Source organism: Danio rerio, chromosome 8 (assembly GCF_049306965.1).
Source record: "Danio rerio strain Tuebingen ecotype United States chromosome 8, GRCz12tu, whole genome shotgun sequence".
Taxonomy (NCBI): Eukaryota; Metazoa; Chordata; class Actinopteri; order Cypriniformes; family Danionidae; genus Danio; species Danio rerio.
In genome coordinates, this window is record NC_133183.1 from 21,933,285 (window position 1) to 21,946,173 (window position 12,889).

The 12,889-nt window shown below is 36.2% G+C and overlaps 2 protein-coding genes across 7 annotated transcripts in view; one reads left to right on the plus strand and one right to left on the minus strand.

The window, feature by feature from the left end:
- Window positions 1-8,944, plus strand: part of fcho1 (FCH and mu domain containing endocytic adaptor 1) — a 72,920-nt gene extending 63,976 nt beyond the window's left edge. Inside the window, exons 21-27 of one of the 3 annotated variants that reach the window (NM_001423857.1) lie at window positions 94-205; window positions 298-453; window positions 1,117-1,249; window positions 3,733-3,929; window positions 4,024-4,088; window positions 5,781-5,948; window positions 8,297-8,919. In NM_001423857.1, the coding sequence (NP_001410786.1) occupies window positions 94-205; window positions 298-453; window positions 1,117-1,249; window positions 3,733-3,929; window positions 4,024-4,088; window positions 5,781-5,948; window positions 8,297-8,325 (860 nt within the window). In that variant the 3' untranslated portion in view covers window positions 8,326-8,919. Of the gene's footprint in view, window positions 1-93; window positions 206-297; window positions 858-913; window positions 1,250-3,732; window positions 3,930-4,023; window positions 4,089-5,780; window positions 5,949-8,296 lie in introns of those variants that run through there. The other 2 variants (XM_021478402.3, XR_012383555.1) reach the window with 2 other exon arrangements.
- Window positions 8,733-12,889, minus strand: part of rfx2 (regulatory factor X, 2 (influences HLA class II expression)) — a 65,115-nt gene continuing 60,958 nt past the window's right edge. For all 4 annotated transcript variants that reach the window (XM_068222937.1, XM_005166838.5, XM_005166837.5 and 1 more), the window contains 3 exon segments: window positions 11,445-11,598; window positions 10,312-10,354; window positions 8,733-10,218 (listed from right to left, as the gene is read on the minus strand). In XM_068222937.1, coding sequence (XP_068079038.1) covers window positions 10,094-10,218; window positions 10,312-10,354; window positions 11,445-11,598 — 322 coding nt within the window. In that variant the 3' untranslated portion in view covers window positions 8,733-10,093.

The window sequence follows — 12,889 nt, forward strand, 5'->3', positions numbered from 1 at the left end:
AAGAAATGCTTCCACATGCGTTTTATACAGTAAAATGTAGTTGTTTTTCTCCAGCAAATTTGGTGCTCATTATGTTGAACTGTGCCCCTGCAGGTCTGTCTCGAGGACCCAGTCCTATTTCTCTGAGTGCTCAGGAGTCTTGGCCTGTAGCTGCTGCCATTACCGAATACATCAATGCCTACTTCAGAGGAGGAGAACACAACCGGTTCGTCTAATCATCCTCACCTTTCCATCGCCCCCCTGTTCATCTCTAACCTCCTCTCCACTGATCTTCTTGTCTGTTTGTAATTGTTTCAGGTGTCTGGTCAAGATCACCGGTGACCTCACCATGTCATTTCCTGCTGGCATCACCCGCATCTTCACCGCCAACCCCAATGCACCAGTGTTAAGCTTCAGACTGGTGAACATCTCTCGAGTCGACCACTTCTTACCCAACCAGAAGCTACTCTACAGGTCCAGTATAATGCACTGGCACACTGCGTTTACACTGGTGTGTTTACATTTTAAAAGTTACCTTTTTATTTCAATCGCTATTTCATTCCAAAAGGCCTGTATTAAAATATGATAATGATTAGCCATTGACGTTCCTCAATGTCTCCATCAAGAGCCCAAGAACAAATTTTCCTATCAGTTGTGGAGTAAATTTAAATGTAGAAACTTCTTGAGTAGTATGTAATAACGGAATCATTTTACGTCTAGACTCAACCATATTCATCTGACAATGATGTTTTCATCTAAAAACACTCAATTTATCTAAAGCATTGCAAACTTAACATCACAGTCAGACATGCTTAGCAAAGACTCACCTGTTTTAAAGCATCATTGTTCAGTTTGTAGATAAGCCATTTAAAGGATTTGCTACTTTTTTCATTAATCTTTATTATAATTAGTTTTATTTAATAATTGTGTGTAGGCTGCATTTTTGAACTAAAGCTTAATGCATTTTGTCCATTTATTGTGGATGGAGATTTTCTGAGATGTTGTTTAACAGACGAACCCACATTGTTATACATCTGAATACAAAAACACACTGGTGTAAACGTAGCCAAAAACCGAGTTGTTTCTTGGTCTAGTAGAGGCTGTGTGGTGGACAGTTTCTGCTGTTTGTGTCTGCAGTGACCCGTCACAGAGTGATCCGGACACTAAGGATTTCTGGTTTAACATGCAGGCTTTAACGCTTCACCTGCAGAGAGAAGCAGAGCTCAATCCGCAGGCCTCTTATTACAACGTGGCTTTGCTCAAATACCAGGTCAGTCAACACAAAGCCAGCAAACACTAGCAGCTGATGCTGTCATCATCAGTGCGAGTTAAGCTCAGTCTTTGTCAATTCAGTTTCACTCCTCAACCTTGACACTAAGTTCTAACGGGCTGAAGTTTTTGCAGATGGTTCATTTGTTGTGTTATTTCACCATATTTCTTCCTTAACTTTTCTGAAATTAGTACAATGCTATTGTGCTTTCTGTAAATAGAAACATGTCTGGCAACATGGCACTTTCTTGAAATGTTGACCAATTGTCATTTTCTGCTCTAAATGTCATTTTTTATTTTAAAGGTTGAAGAAATTTCATCAATACTTTGCCCAAAAAAACTAAAATCTTGTTGTGCTCAGATGCACAACCCACAGAGTGGTCCCTTAATTTTATTTCCTGTATATATTGTAATTCAGATATTTCCTGAGTGCTAAATCAGCAAATGAAAACTGCTGCAAAAATGCTGAAAATTCTGCTTTAGTTCAAGCATCAAAATAATACATTGCAGCTTATTCTTTAGACACCAGAATGTGTGCTATTTTATTTTATTTATTACCTGAGCAAAAATATTGACTATCATACATTTTTAACATGATTAAATATACTAAAACATCACTGAGCGTAAAAATTGTCTATATATAAATCCAAAAATTGCTATAGTTTTGCCACTATATTTTAAAAATGACATTCTATAAAAACATTTAGGGCTCTGTTTTAACAATGAAGGCGCTAAGTCTAAAGCACATGGCACAAAAGCATTAAGGGAGTGTCCAATTTTGCTATTTTAAGGATGGAAAAATAGGATTTGCGCCCGGCACATGGTCTAACTTGGTTGTGCTTATTCTCTTAATGAGTTCTGGGTGTGTTTTGAGCATAACATGCATTAAACCAATTAGAGTATCATGTCCCATTACCTTTAAGACTCAGTTGCATTGCTCATTTGCTATTTGGAGACTCTGTAAGTGGAAAAACTAAACGCTTCACTAGCGAGAACACAGTTACAGAGCATCTTATGCAGGACGAGAATAAAGAATGAGCCTCCTCCATTCAGCCTCTTCACTTTCTCTTTACTTTTACTCTTTACTCCTTTACTGTCGTGGATAAGGACACAATGTTGTACGCACTCCACTAAAGAAATCCATTAGCCTACATTATTAATTCTGTTTGTTAAGCGCAAAGATTTGTTTCAAAACTCTTTCTAAAATCAGTTTTAATTTCAAGCAGATTAATAAATGAGCAGTAATGATGAAGTGTGGTCAAAAAACTGAGTTATATCCAAACACACATCTTATTCGTATGTCCCATATGGTGATGCAAATCTCCAAAACCAGACAGATGGAAAAATCTAAGCTTGTTTTTAATAAAACAAATATTAATATGAGAAAAAAATTTGTAAGGAATTATTTTACAGTAATTTAGAAATACTAAAAAATGTCAATGTTTTTAACTATTATATTTGATTTACCACACAAGTGGCAATTTCACATCTGTCACATTCATAACTGAAAAGTGTCATCCATAACAAAGCTTTTTCCTCATAAATGCAAAAATATTAAACAAAATAAAATCTATGATGTTTGTTCTATAATAAGCGAACTCTTCTCCTTTTGATTAGCTTTATTTCTTTTGGGTTGTGCAGTTTAATTCACAGAAATTCTACTAAATATGTTGTATACTGTAAACTCGCAGACTTTTTTGTCACATCCATAACTCTTGTTTATTTTCCACATTTAAAATATAAAACATGTTTACAGATTGATATTTTTCTGATCCCATAACTTAGTTGTTTTGCAAAATACAAACAGTTGTTAACGTATACTTTCTATGTGAATTTATATTTTGAGTTTTTACTGCGTCACATTTATAACGCTGGAATTGCTCATATACATATAATAAATAACACTGCAAATAATGAGAACATTATGCCTTCTTCATGCCTTTTTTCAGCTTATTCATGACGATTTGCATTTGCATAGAGGTAGAGGTTTTTATATTTATGTAGAAAATAGTAATGCTGGTCTGAAAATAGCAGCAAATCGTGGCAAACACGTCTTGCGCCTCATTGCGCCGGGTGCATGATAGGGCTCTTAAAATTGAATTAAACTTGTGCGTGACCGCCTATTTTTTTTTTGTATTTCAATGATACAGTTCATAAGTTTGTTTTTTCATTTGTCAATAAATATGGCAGTCTTCATGATGATGAAGCATTATTTCACCCAAATTGACCCACTTTTGCTTTAAAATCCACTCTAGATTTCGCTATAACTTTTAATTGAATCTTGAAAAAAAAAAAAAAATTGTCTAAATAGTCATTTATTTAATCAACAAATTCTGTCGGCTGAGCTCAGCTTCCGTTGATCCTCCTTCATATAAATATGTTGCTTTCATACTTTCATCACGAGCAGTTGACACACAGGTTATAAAAGGTGTTTGATAAAAAATTCTGGTGCAGGTAATGATGAACTGATTGTTTATCTGTCAGGCTTCGTCTCAGGATCCGTCTCGGGCTCCTCTTCTGTTGTCTGCTGAGTGTCAGCGCAGCGGGACGGTCACCCGTGTCTCTCTGGATTATCATTGTTGTCCCGCCACTGCCCCCGCCACACAACTGACCTCAGTACAGGTGCTGTTGCCCCTTGACCACAGTGCCACCGACCTGCAGTGCCAACCACCTGCAGCCTGGTGAGTGGGTGATAAAACCCTGAGCACTCACAACCGCTGAAACTCCAGAGGGAAATACACTCAATCTTTTCTTCTGTTTTGATTTGTATGTCAGGAACGCAGAGGAGCGCCGGCTGCTCTGGAAACTGGCAAACCTTTCGCCAACAAACCACAGCAAAGGTTCATCCTCACCTCAAACTTCTCACACACTTCATGTTATGAGGAGGATGTTTAGGTCCATAATAATCTGGTTTCAGAGCTGAATAGAAACTTTTTTCCCACCAAAAGTTGATTGTTATTATATTTATTTAAATATTTGAAACCGTTCATGTTCTGTTCTTATCAGTGGCAAAAGAAGTACAGACAAATCACACTTGAGAAAATTAACATTACTCGCCCAAAAATGTAGTGCAAGTAGAGTACTGAGTATCTGTTGTAAATATTACTCAAAGTAAGAGTAAAAAGTCGACCTTTCAAAAGTACTCAAGAGGACTGAGTGATACGCTGTGAAAAGCTGATGCATTTACAAGTCCTTTCAGCATTTGTGTAAACGTGACATTCAGTAGTGGATTGATACAGTAAACATCCATCATCTTCTCATCAGTGACATTCAGTCTAAACAGTCTCTGGGTCAATGCGTGTAAAGATTTTAGTCATCTTCTTCAACACTTTTAATGCTTCCAAACACTTTGCTGCAATTATAAATCGCCCATGTCTTGAGGTCATTTATGATGCAGTTTACTTCTATGTGCAATTTGATTGGACAGCTATCACAGCACTGATTTTTCTAATCCCTATAGACAGGAAAGAATAGTGATTGCAGGTTGATGGAAAAGTACTGATACAGCTCTAATAATGTACTCAAGGGAAAGTAAAAGTCCACATTCATGAAACTATTTAGTGAAGTACAAATCCTGAGAAAAACTACTCAATTACAGTAGTGCTCAATTACAGTAGTGCTCAATTACAGTAGTGCTTAATTACAGTAGTGCTTAAATACAGTAGTTACAATGTCATTTGTCACTTTACACCACTGGTTATTACCATCAATTAATTTCCAACTGTAAAGAAGAAAAACACTCACTCTACATGACACATTTGAAGGTAATTATTAGCGCTCTTGTGCAGTTGTCATTCTTTTTCAGTAATAATAAAGAGGCGTTTAATGGAGATTTTTCCAACACATTTATAAACAGAATTATTTTAATAACTTATTTCCTTTGTCTGTGCCATGATGACAGTACATAATATTTTACTAGTAATTTTGTCTGTTTCATTGAAAGTTTTATTTTGAGACTTTTTTTAACTGAATAAAGAATATTACTTATTAATATTTATTTAATTATTTAACAGTAATATTAAAAGGCTAAATACAAAAATATTACTAAATAATGTCTGTTTATTAAAGCAAAATCATTTTAAACAAGATAATAAAGAACATTGATGTCATAAAATGCTCCAGATATCAATGAATGGTGTCAGCTCTTTAGGTTTAACATTAGAACTTTCTGAACAAATGAATAAAAAGATATAAATATGTCAATATCAGTTTTATAAAATGCTGAAAATATCAAAGTTCCAATCTTAATGTTGAAGTTCCATTTTGGAACGTTTTCACCTGAATAAATAGTTTTATAAAGTGCTGCACATGTCAGAATATGTAATGAATATTGATTTTCTTTCTGTATAAATAGTGTAGCGTTGAATCATATTAGCTGAGTGTATCTGTCTTCACTGATGCAGGAAGTGGGCGAAAGAAAGGCTGTTCAGATCTAGAGGCCAGCAAAAACACAGCATTCTGGGAGTTATTCAGATATGGCTACCATCAGGATGATCTTTCATCTGAACTGTGTGTGTGTGTGTGTGTTTCAGGCTCTGGCACGCTGTGCGCCAGCTGGCAGTGCCTGGAGGTTCCCCGTGGTCCTGCCCCGAGTCTGGCAGTGCAGTTTGTGGGCTCGGGGGCGTCTCTGTCAGGCCTGGATGTGGAGCTGGTGGGCAGCAGATACCGCATGTCTCTGGTCAAGAAGAGGTTTGCCACAGGTGAACGTCTGACCCACTTCTGCTGCTTTCCGATCAGCGTTCTCTCATTAGCGGAGAGCTTCATGACAAGGAATTGTAGGATGTTTAGGATGCTCTGTGTGAATGCGTCAACTCAGAGGAGCTGCCCATGTTTGAGATCAGTTTCTCTGACAGAATGGCACTGCTCTCTGCAACAAGCTCAGCTTTTCTGAAATGAACTTTATGGTGAAACCTACATTGAGCAGGCACAGTGATCACGGTTAACTGAGACTAAAACCTGAAGTCAGTTTAATGGCAACTGAAAAAAAACAGTTCATATTCCTTTCAAAAGAAGATTATTGTTATATATATATATATATATATATATATATATATATATATATATATATATATATATATATATATATATATATATATATATATATTTTTTTTTTTTTTTTTTTTTTTTTTATTGATTATATATACATACAGTACACTCATAAATGAGTACATGAAAATAAATATTTTGATCAAATTCTTAGTAAATATACAGCCTATCATTTGAGGTGAAGTGAACAGTTCTGTCCATTTATAAATAAGTTTGGTCATCTAACATGTTCAGGAATCTAAAGAAAATACATGGTGGCACAGTAGATAGTGCTGTCGCCACACAGCAAGAAGGTCACTGGTTTGAGTCTCGGCTGGGTCAGTTGGCATTTCTGTGAGGGGTTTGCATGTTCTCCCTATGTTGGCATGGGTTTCTCCCACAAATCCAAAGATTTGGTACAGGTGAATTTGGTAAACTAAATTGGCCATAGTGTATGTGTGTGAATGAGCGTATGGGTGTTTCCAAGGGATGGGTTGCAGCTGGAAAGGCATCTGCTGTGTAAAACATATGCTGGATAAGTTGGTGGTTCATTTCGCTGTGGCGACCCCTGAATAATAAAGGAACTAAGCCAAAAAGAAAATGAATGAAGAAAATGCATTTAAATTTAAACGAGATATTGCAAATAAAAATGACAAACTACAACATTTCAAACATTTTTTCCTCTCAATTTTTTAGGTTTATTAATTTTATTAAATATTTTTCTAAAACATTAATTTGGGTGTACATGAGTATATTTATTAACCAAAGAAAAAAATAGGTTTACCATTATAATACTTATTATTCATATTCTTAACAACAAGAAAGATTTTGTATTTGTGTATTTAAAAGTTATGAATTCCTTGGTAATGCAAGAATTTTAAATGTTCTGGAGGTTTCGTTGAAAAAAAAAAAACATCAGAGAAATGCATACAGTTAAAGTCAGAATTATAACCCCCCCACACACACTTCTATACAGCTTAAAGTGACATTTAAAGACTTCATTCATTCATCCATTTTCTTGTTGACTTAGTCCCTTTATTAACCCGGGGTCACAACAGCAGAATAAAGCACCAACTTATCCAGCACGTTTTTACACAGCGTTTAAAATGGGAGTTATTGTAAAATGATTGTTTGTTTGGTAGAATATCCAAAAAAATGAGCTTAAATGGTCTAATAATTCATTCATTCATACATTTTCTTTTCTGTTAAGTCCCTTTATTGATCTGGGGTCGCCACAGCTGAATGAACTGGCAAATTATTCAGCATATTTTTTTATGCAGGGAATGCCCTTCCAGCTGCAACCCATACACACTCATTCACACACATACACTACGGTCAGTTTAGCTTACCCAATTCACCTGTACCACGTCTTTGGACTTGTGGAGGAAACCGGAGCACCCGGAGGAAACCCACGCCATCACAGGGAGAACATGCAAACTCCACACAAAAATACCAACTGATTAAGCCAAGGCTTGAACCAGTGACCTTCTTGCTGTGAGGTGATCGTGCTACCCACTGCACCACCGCATCAACTGGGGAAATAATTTTGACCTTAAAATGTTTGTTTTTAAATATTAAAAACTTCTTTTATTTAAGCCAAAATAATATACATACATATATAATATTATCAGACATACTGTGAAAATGTCTTTGCTCTGTTAAACATAATTTGGGAATTATAAAAAAATCTAATAAAATCAAAGGGGGCTAATAATTCTGTTTAAATGAATATTTAAACCATTTAAAAGGTAAATAGCAAGACATAGCAGACAGACAATCATAAGGGTTTCTAATTACACCTCACTGTCAATAAAAACCTGTTAAGTTTTTTAATGTTTTGAATCAAAAGTAAAAACTTTTTTTAAGGTAAGTGAAACTAAAGTTTGCTTAAAGCCTAAAGTTCAAGATGATCTAATCTCTGAACACATGTCTGACTACATTAGGAAAATGATCTGATTTGAGTTATGATTGATTGATTATTGATTATGAATCATGATGCATAGTTGTCTGTGTGTGTTTTCAGGAAAGTACATGGCCGGCTGTTCTTTATGAGTGACGATTGCTGCTCGTAGAACAAGGAGACTCAACGTTTGCACTTTTAAAGCTACCTGTGCTGGTGGAGAAATCCTGAAGAGGGAGAGCAGTGTACATACTGTAGAGTGTGATGTGTGGGACGTCACTTTTACCCATGATGCATAGCTCTAGGACAGCACTGCAACTGTGGACCACAACCAGCCTCTGCTCTACTTTTATCTCTGTAAACAATCATTTGTTCAGCGCAAAAACACTCTCTTATTTCACGTTTGAACAACCGGATGTACATCTTTTCATTTTAAGTGGACACTTGTGAATGAGTATGTATGTATAATGATAGAAAATTGAGTATTCAAAAAAGATTTACTATATATATATGAAAAAAAACAAACCAAGTCTGTGTGAATTTATAACAGACACAAAAGTGGTTTACACAAATTTAATCGACGTCTTACCAGTACAAAATACAATCAAACTAAGCGGCCGATGCTAAATAACCAGGTTTTTTTAAAGACACAAAAATAAGGGATCAATATAGTAGTGAGAAGAATTGCATCTACCTCCATAAAAATAATTCTTAGACAGAAGCCTTGAAACAACATTACAAAAAAACAAACTCCTTTCCCAAAAGCACACAACAAAACCATGACAGGCATTAAAGTACAGAGCCTGACGCTCACAGCCAATCACTTCCAGAAAACAAACACAAACACACAGCGAGTAGAAATGAAGCTGATCTTTGTGAAGAGCAGAGAGCCGCGTTACGGGCCGCTACCAGGCACCAGTAAAGATCCCAGCACAATATAGTCACAAACATCTCCAGAAAACCAGCCCATTGGCCACTAAAAGCAGGAAAGGTTGTACAGCACCAAGTGATGAGGCGTCTCTGTAAGAATCTGCATATTCCGTCTATTAAGGGTTCTCTATTCTCCTCTAGAAAACATGTTTTTTTGCTATCACGTACACACGATATCTACTTAAATAGGTTACAGTTATTTTATCTTTTAAAATCATCTCTGGTCGGTTTTATAATAAGCAACACACAAACTATTCACAACGTTGTGACTCTTTTCCAGTTACTTCAGAAGGCCTCGTGTACAGACAACATATCAATATATCAACATACCACCTCTTTTTTTATTTGAACTACTGCAAACATCTAAGAACTCGTCAAATAGCTACAAAACTAATTTCACAAACCATTTCTGCTTTGCTCGAGCAATAACGACCAACGGAATCTGTTTATATACATCCCGAGAGCTTTCCAACAACAGCGCGGGGCTTCCAAATCCACTCATCTCATTAGAAAACATCATAAAAGCTGGACGTCAATTGATTAAACCTACGAATGCTTTGAGGTATAGACTAGGCATCTCATACGGCCAGAGCTCTCATCAAACGGATGCTTCTGAAGGCTTTTCTCGTGTTGCAGCAAGTTTTGGGTGGAGGCTGAAAACGGGCGGCTTTGGGGTCAGCAGGTTGCATCTACGTCTGAGAGAGGGAAAAAATAAAAGTGGCTGCCGTTTAAAAAGGTGCTTTAGACATCTGAGGTTCATAGACGATACATTCATCCTGCGGTTGGAGGCACGGCCGAGGAAAACGACAGAAGGTCAAAGAGAAAGCTCTAGTGTTTCTTTTCTCATCTAAGGCACTGAAAGAAGACTATGGCACATGAAAAATAAACCACACGCCACCAAACCAGCACATTCTTGCTTCACAGTCGCAGAAAACCTAAAGGAGACACACGCTGACCCTACTCTAAAGACGGAGATGACGTTTGTGTCTGTTAGATCTCCTGCAGGGAGTGAGGGATCTCGATTCTTTCTCTCTTTACCGCTGGTTCAGTCAGGCTTCTCTCGCTCATCCTCGACATGTCTCCATCGCTGGTCATGTCGTCTGAGAATGAAGTGTCTATGCGGGAAAACAGAGAGAGAGGTTTAATAGAAGAGAAGACGAGACTTCAAAATCAATGCAATATTTTAGGCTGGGGTTTGAATGGGTTACCTTGCTCCTTGAGGGATGGCATTAATGAACTGAGGTCACTGAACTGAAAATAAACAGAAAAACATTAATATATATTTATAGAAGATTTTTTCAACACATTTCTAAATATAATAGTTATATTATATCTAATAAGTGATTTATTTTTTCTTTGTCATGATGAGAGTAAATAATATTTGACTAGACATTTTCCAAGACACTTCTATACAGCTTAAAGTGGCATTTAAAGGCGTAACTAGGTTAATTAGGTTAACTAGGCAGGTTAGGGTAATTAGGCAAGTTATTGTATAATGATGGTTTGTTTTTACGGGGAAAATAGCTTTAAGGGGCTAATAATTTTGACCTTAAAATAGTTTATAAAAAAAATAAAAACTTCTTTTATTCTAGCTAAAATAATACAAATAAGACTTTCCGCAGAAGAAAAAAATATTACCAGACATACTGTGAAAATGTCCTTGCTCTGTTTAACATAATTTAGGAAACATTTAAAAAATAAAAAAACAAAGGGAGGCTAATAATTCTGACTTCAACTGTATATGTTATCAATCTTTTTTAAACAATCTTTAAGATCAGTATTAGTCTACCTAAAATAATTTTTTTTCTTCAAATAGTTACAGAACAACTACTGATGTCCAATGAGCTGCCTAATAGAACTTAGTTAAGCCTTTACATTTCACTTTCAGCTGAATAATAACATCTTGCAAAATAACTAATATAATATAATATTATATTATAAGCTGTCTTTATGGTAAAAACAAACAAATAAACAAAAATGATGTTTAAACGTGTTTAAAAAAAGCTCTCCAATTTACAGCACTTTGCAAATATTTTTAAATTGACTAAAATTTCACAGAGGGGCTAGTCATGTTGACTTTAACTGTATATAGACATGTATTTACTACATTATTATTTACATTTCATTGATATTTTACAGCTGTAAAGATAATTTAGTTACTACAATCAATAGACAGACGAACAGATGAAATACTACACAATATAAATATAATAATATTATTGTTTAGACACACAACAGGTATATTCATATTTTAAAAACAAAATTAATATGTAGACAAACTGAAGCTAGAGCGCCGGCATGCAGTAAGCTGAATGTGTGTGAAATGTGCAGATCTCCTCACCTCCCCCATGACAGCAATTGGAGTCTCTCCGGTTGCCTGAGCCACACGGTGTTCCACCAAATAAAACATGTACTCATCATAGAGCAGACGGATGAGGTGGAAGGAGCCGAAACTGGCGGCCGAGCGCAGAGTCAGATCTCTGATCACCATAGAGCTGTAAATCACATGACAGAGACACATTCAACACAACAGCAGGTACAGTGTGTGTGCTGCATTCAACAACTCTCTTCTCAAGATCAGCCGTTAGAAAACTGGCAGGTAAAGCACCAGTGTTACACTCTCAATTTGTTCCCCAATGATACCTTTAAAGCTATAGAAAGAAACGAAAAAAGAAAAAAAAAATTTCAAAACACGTTTTGCTGCTTCTCAAAGATTTGTACTTTACAAACACCATCCCTTCTGAGAGTATGCTGTTCTCTGATTGGTCTATAGCTCAGTACATTACAGCAAATGTTAAAAACAAAATGTATTTACCTTAAATGAACTTCATCTCGAAAATCTTTCTTAATCCTTGACATCTTTAGAAACTGTAGGACAGTAATGATGGCCTCAGTATTACCATATTGATTCAAGTCTGAATCTAATGGTTAAAAAAAGTTCTACTAGTTGATTAGCCCAATGGGCTAATTGGGCAAAAGGGAGCATTTTGAAAACGCTGAAAAGCCTGTTTTAGTTTGGAAACACTGATGTTTCGTTTTAGTGCAGACCAACTGAAACACCGATTTTTGAAAACAGAGCCGTGGCTATCCACAACTCTGACCGCTCTTCTGAACTATTGAGTAATGATGCCTGGTTTCATCAAACCTCTATCATAAGACCACTCACTACACAACCAGTAGACAGCCAGAACGGATGCCAGCAAAATATACGCATACCCAGTGAGCATTCAGGCTGTTGAGTGTTTTCTCAAGCAAAATAAAAACGGCAGTCTGGACAAGGAGTGTTTTCATTCTGAAAAGCCATTTTTAAAATGTAAACGCATTAGTGTAAACGCACTCATCTTTTTTTCTCCCTTAGCTAAGTTTTAGGCATATTTGTATTTTGATTATAAAATACAATCAAAAAATCCAGAGGGACCCCATAGTGAATTTGTCTTGTAGACTAGGATCTCATTCTTTCACTGCTCTTTAGACTGACATTACACACTGATGATTGCTCAGGCAGTTCTAAAATAGATTGCTTCTTTTAAGGGATAACAACTTAGCTGTGTACATTCGTCTTTAAAGAGGAGCTTTAGGCAGAAATCACGTTAAGGGGTTTAAACATAGTTGTGTTTCAACAGCCTGTGAATATAACCAGCTATTAATACTATAGTTGAGTCCCAGCCATTAGTGATGATCTCGCCCTCGTAAGCAGGACATTGAATCTGCCACTATGCTGACACACAGGCATTTGTTGCTCCACCCCTTTTGAAAAGAGCACAGTCTAATTTGAATTTAAAGCGA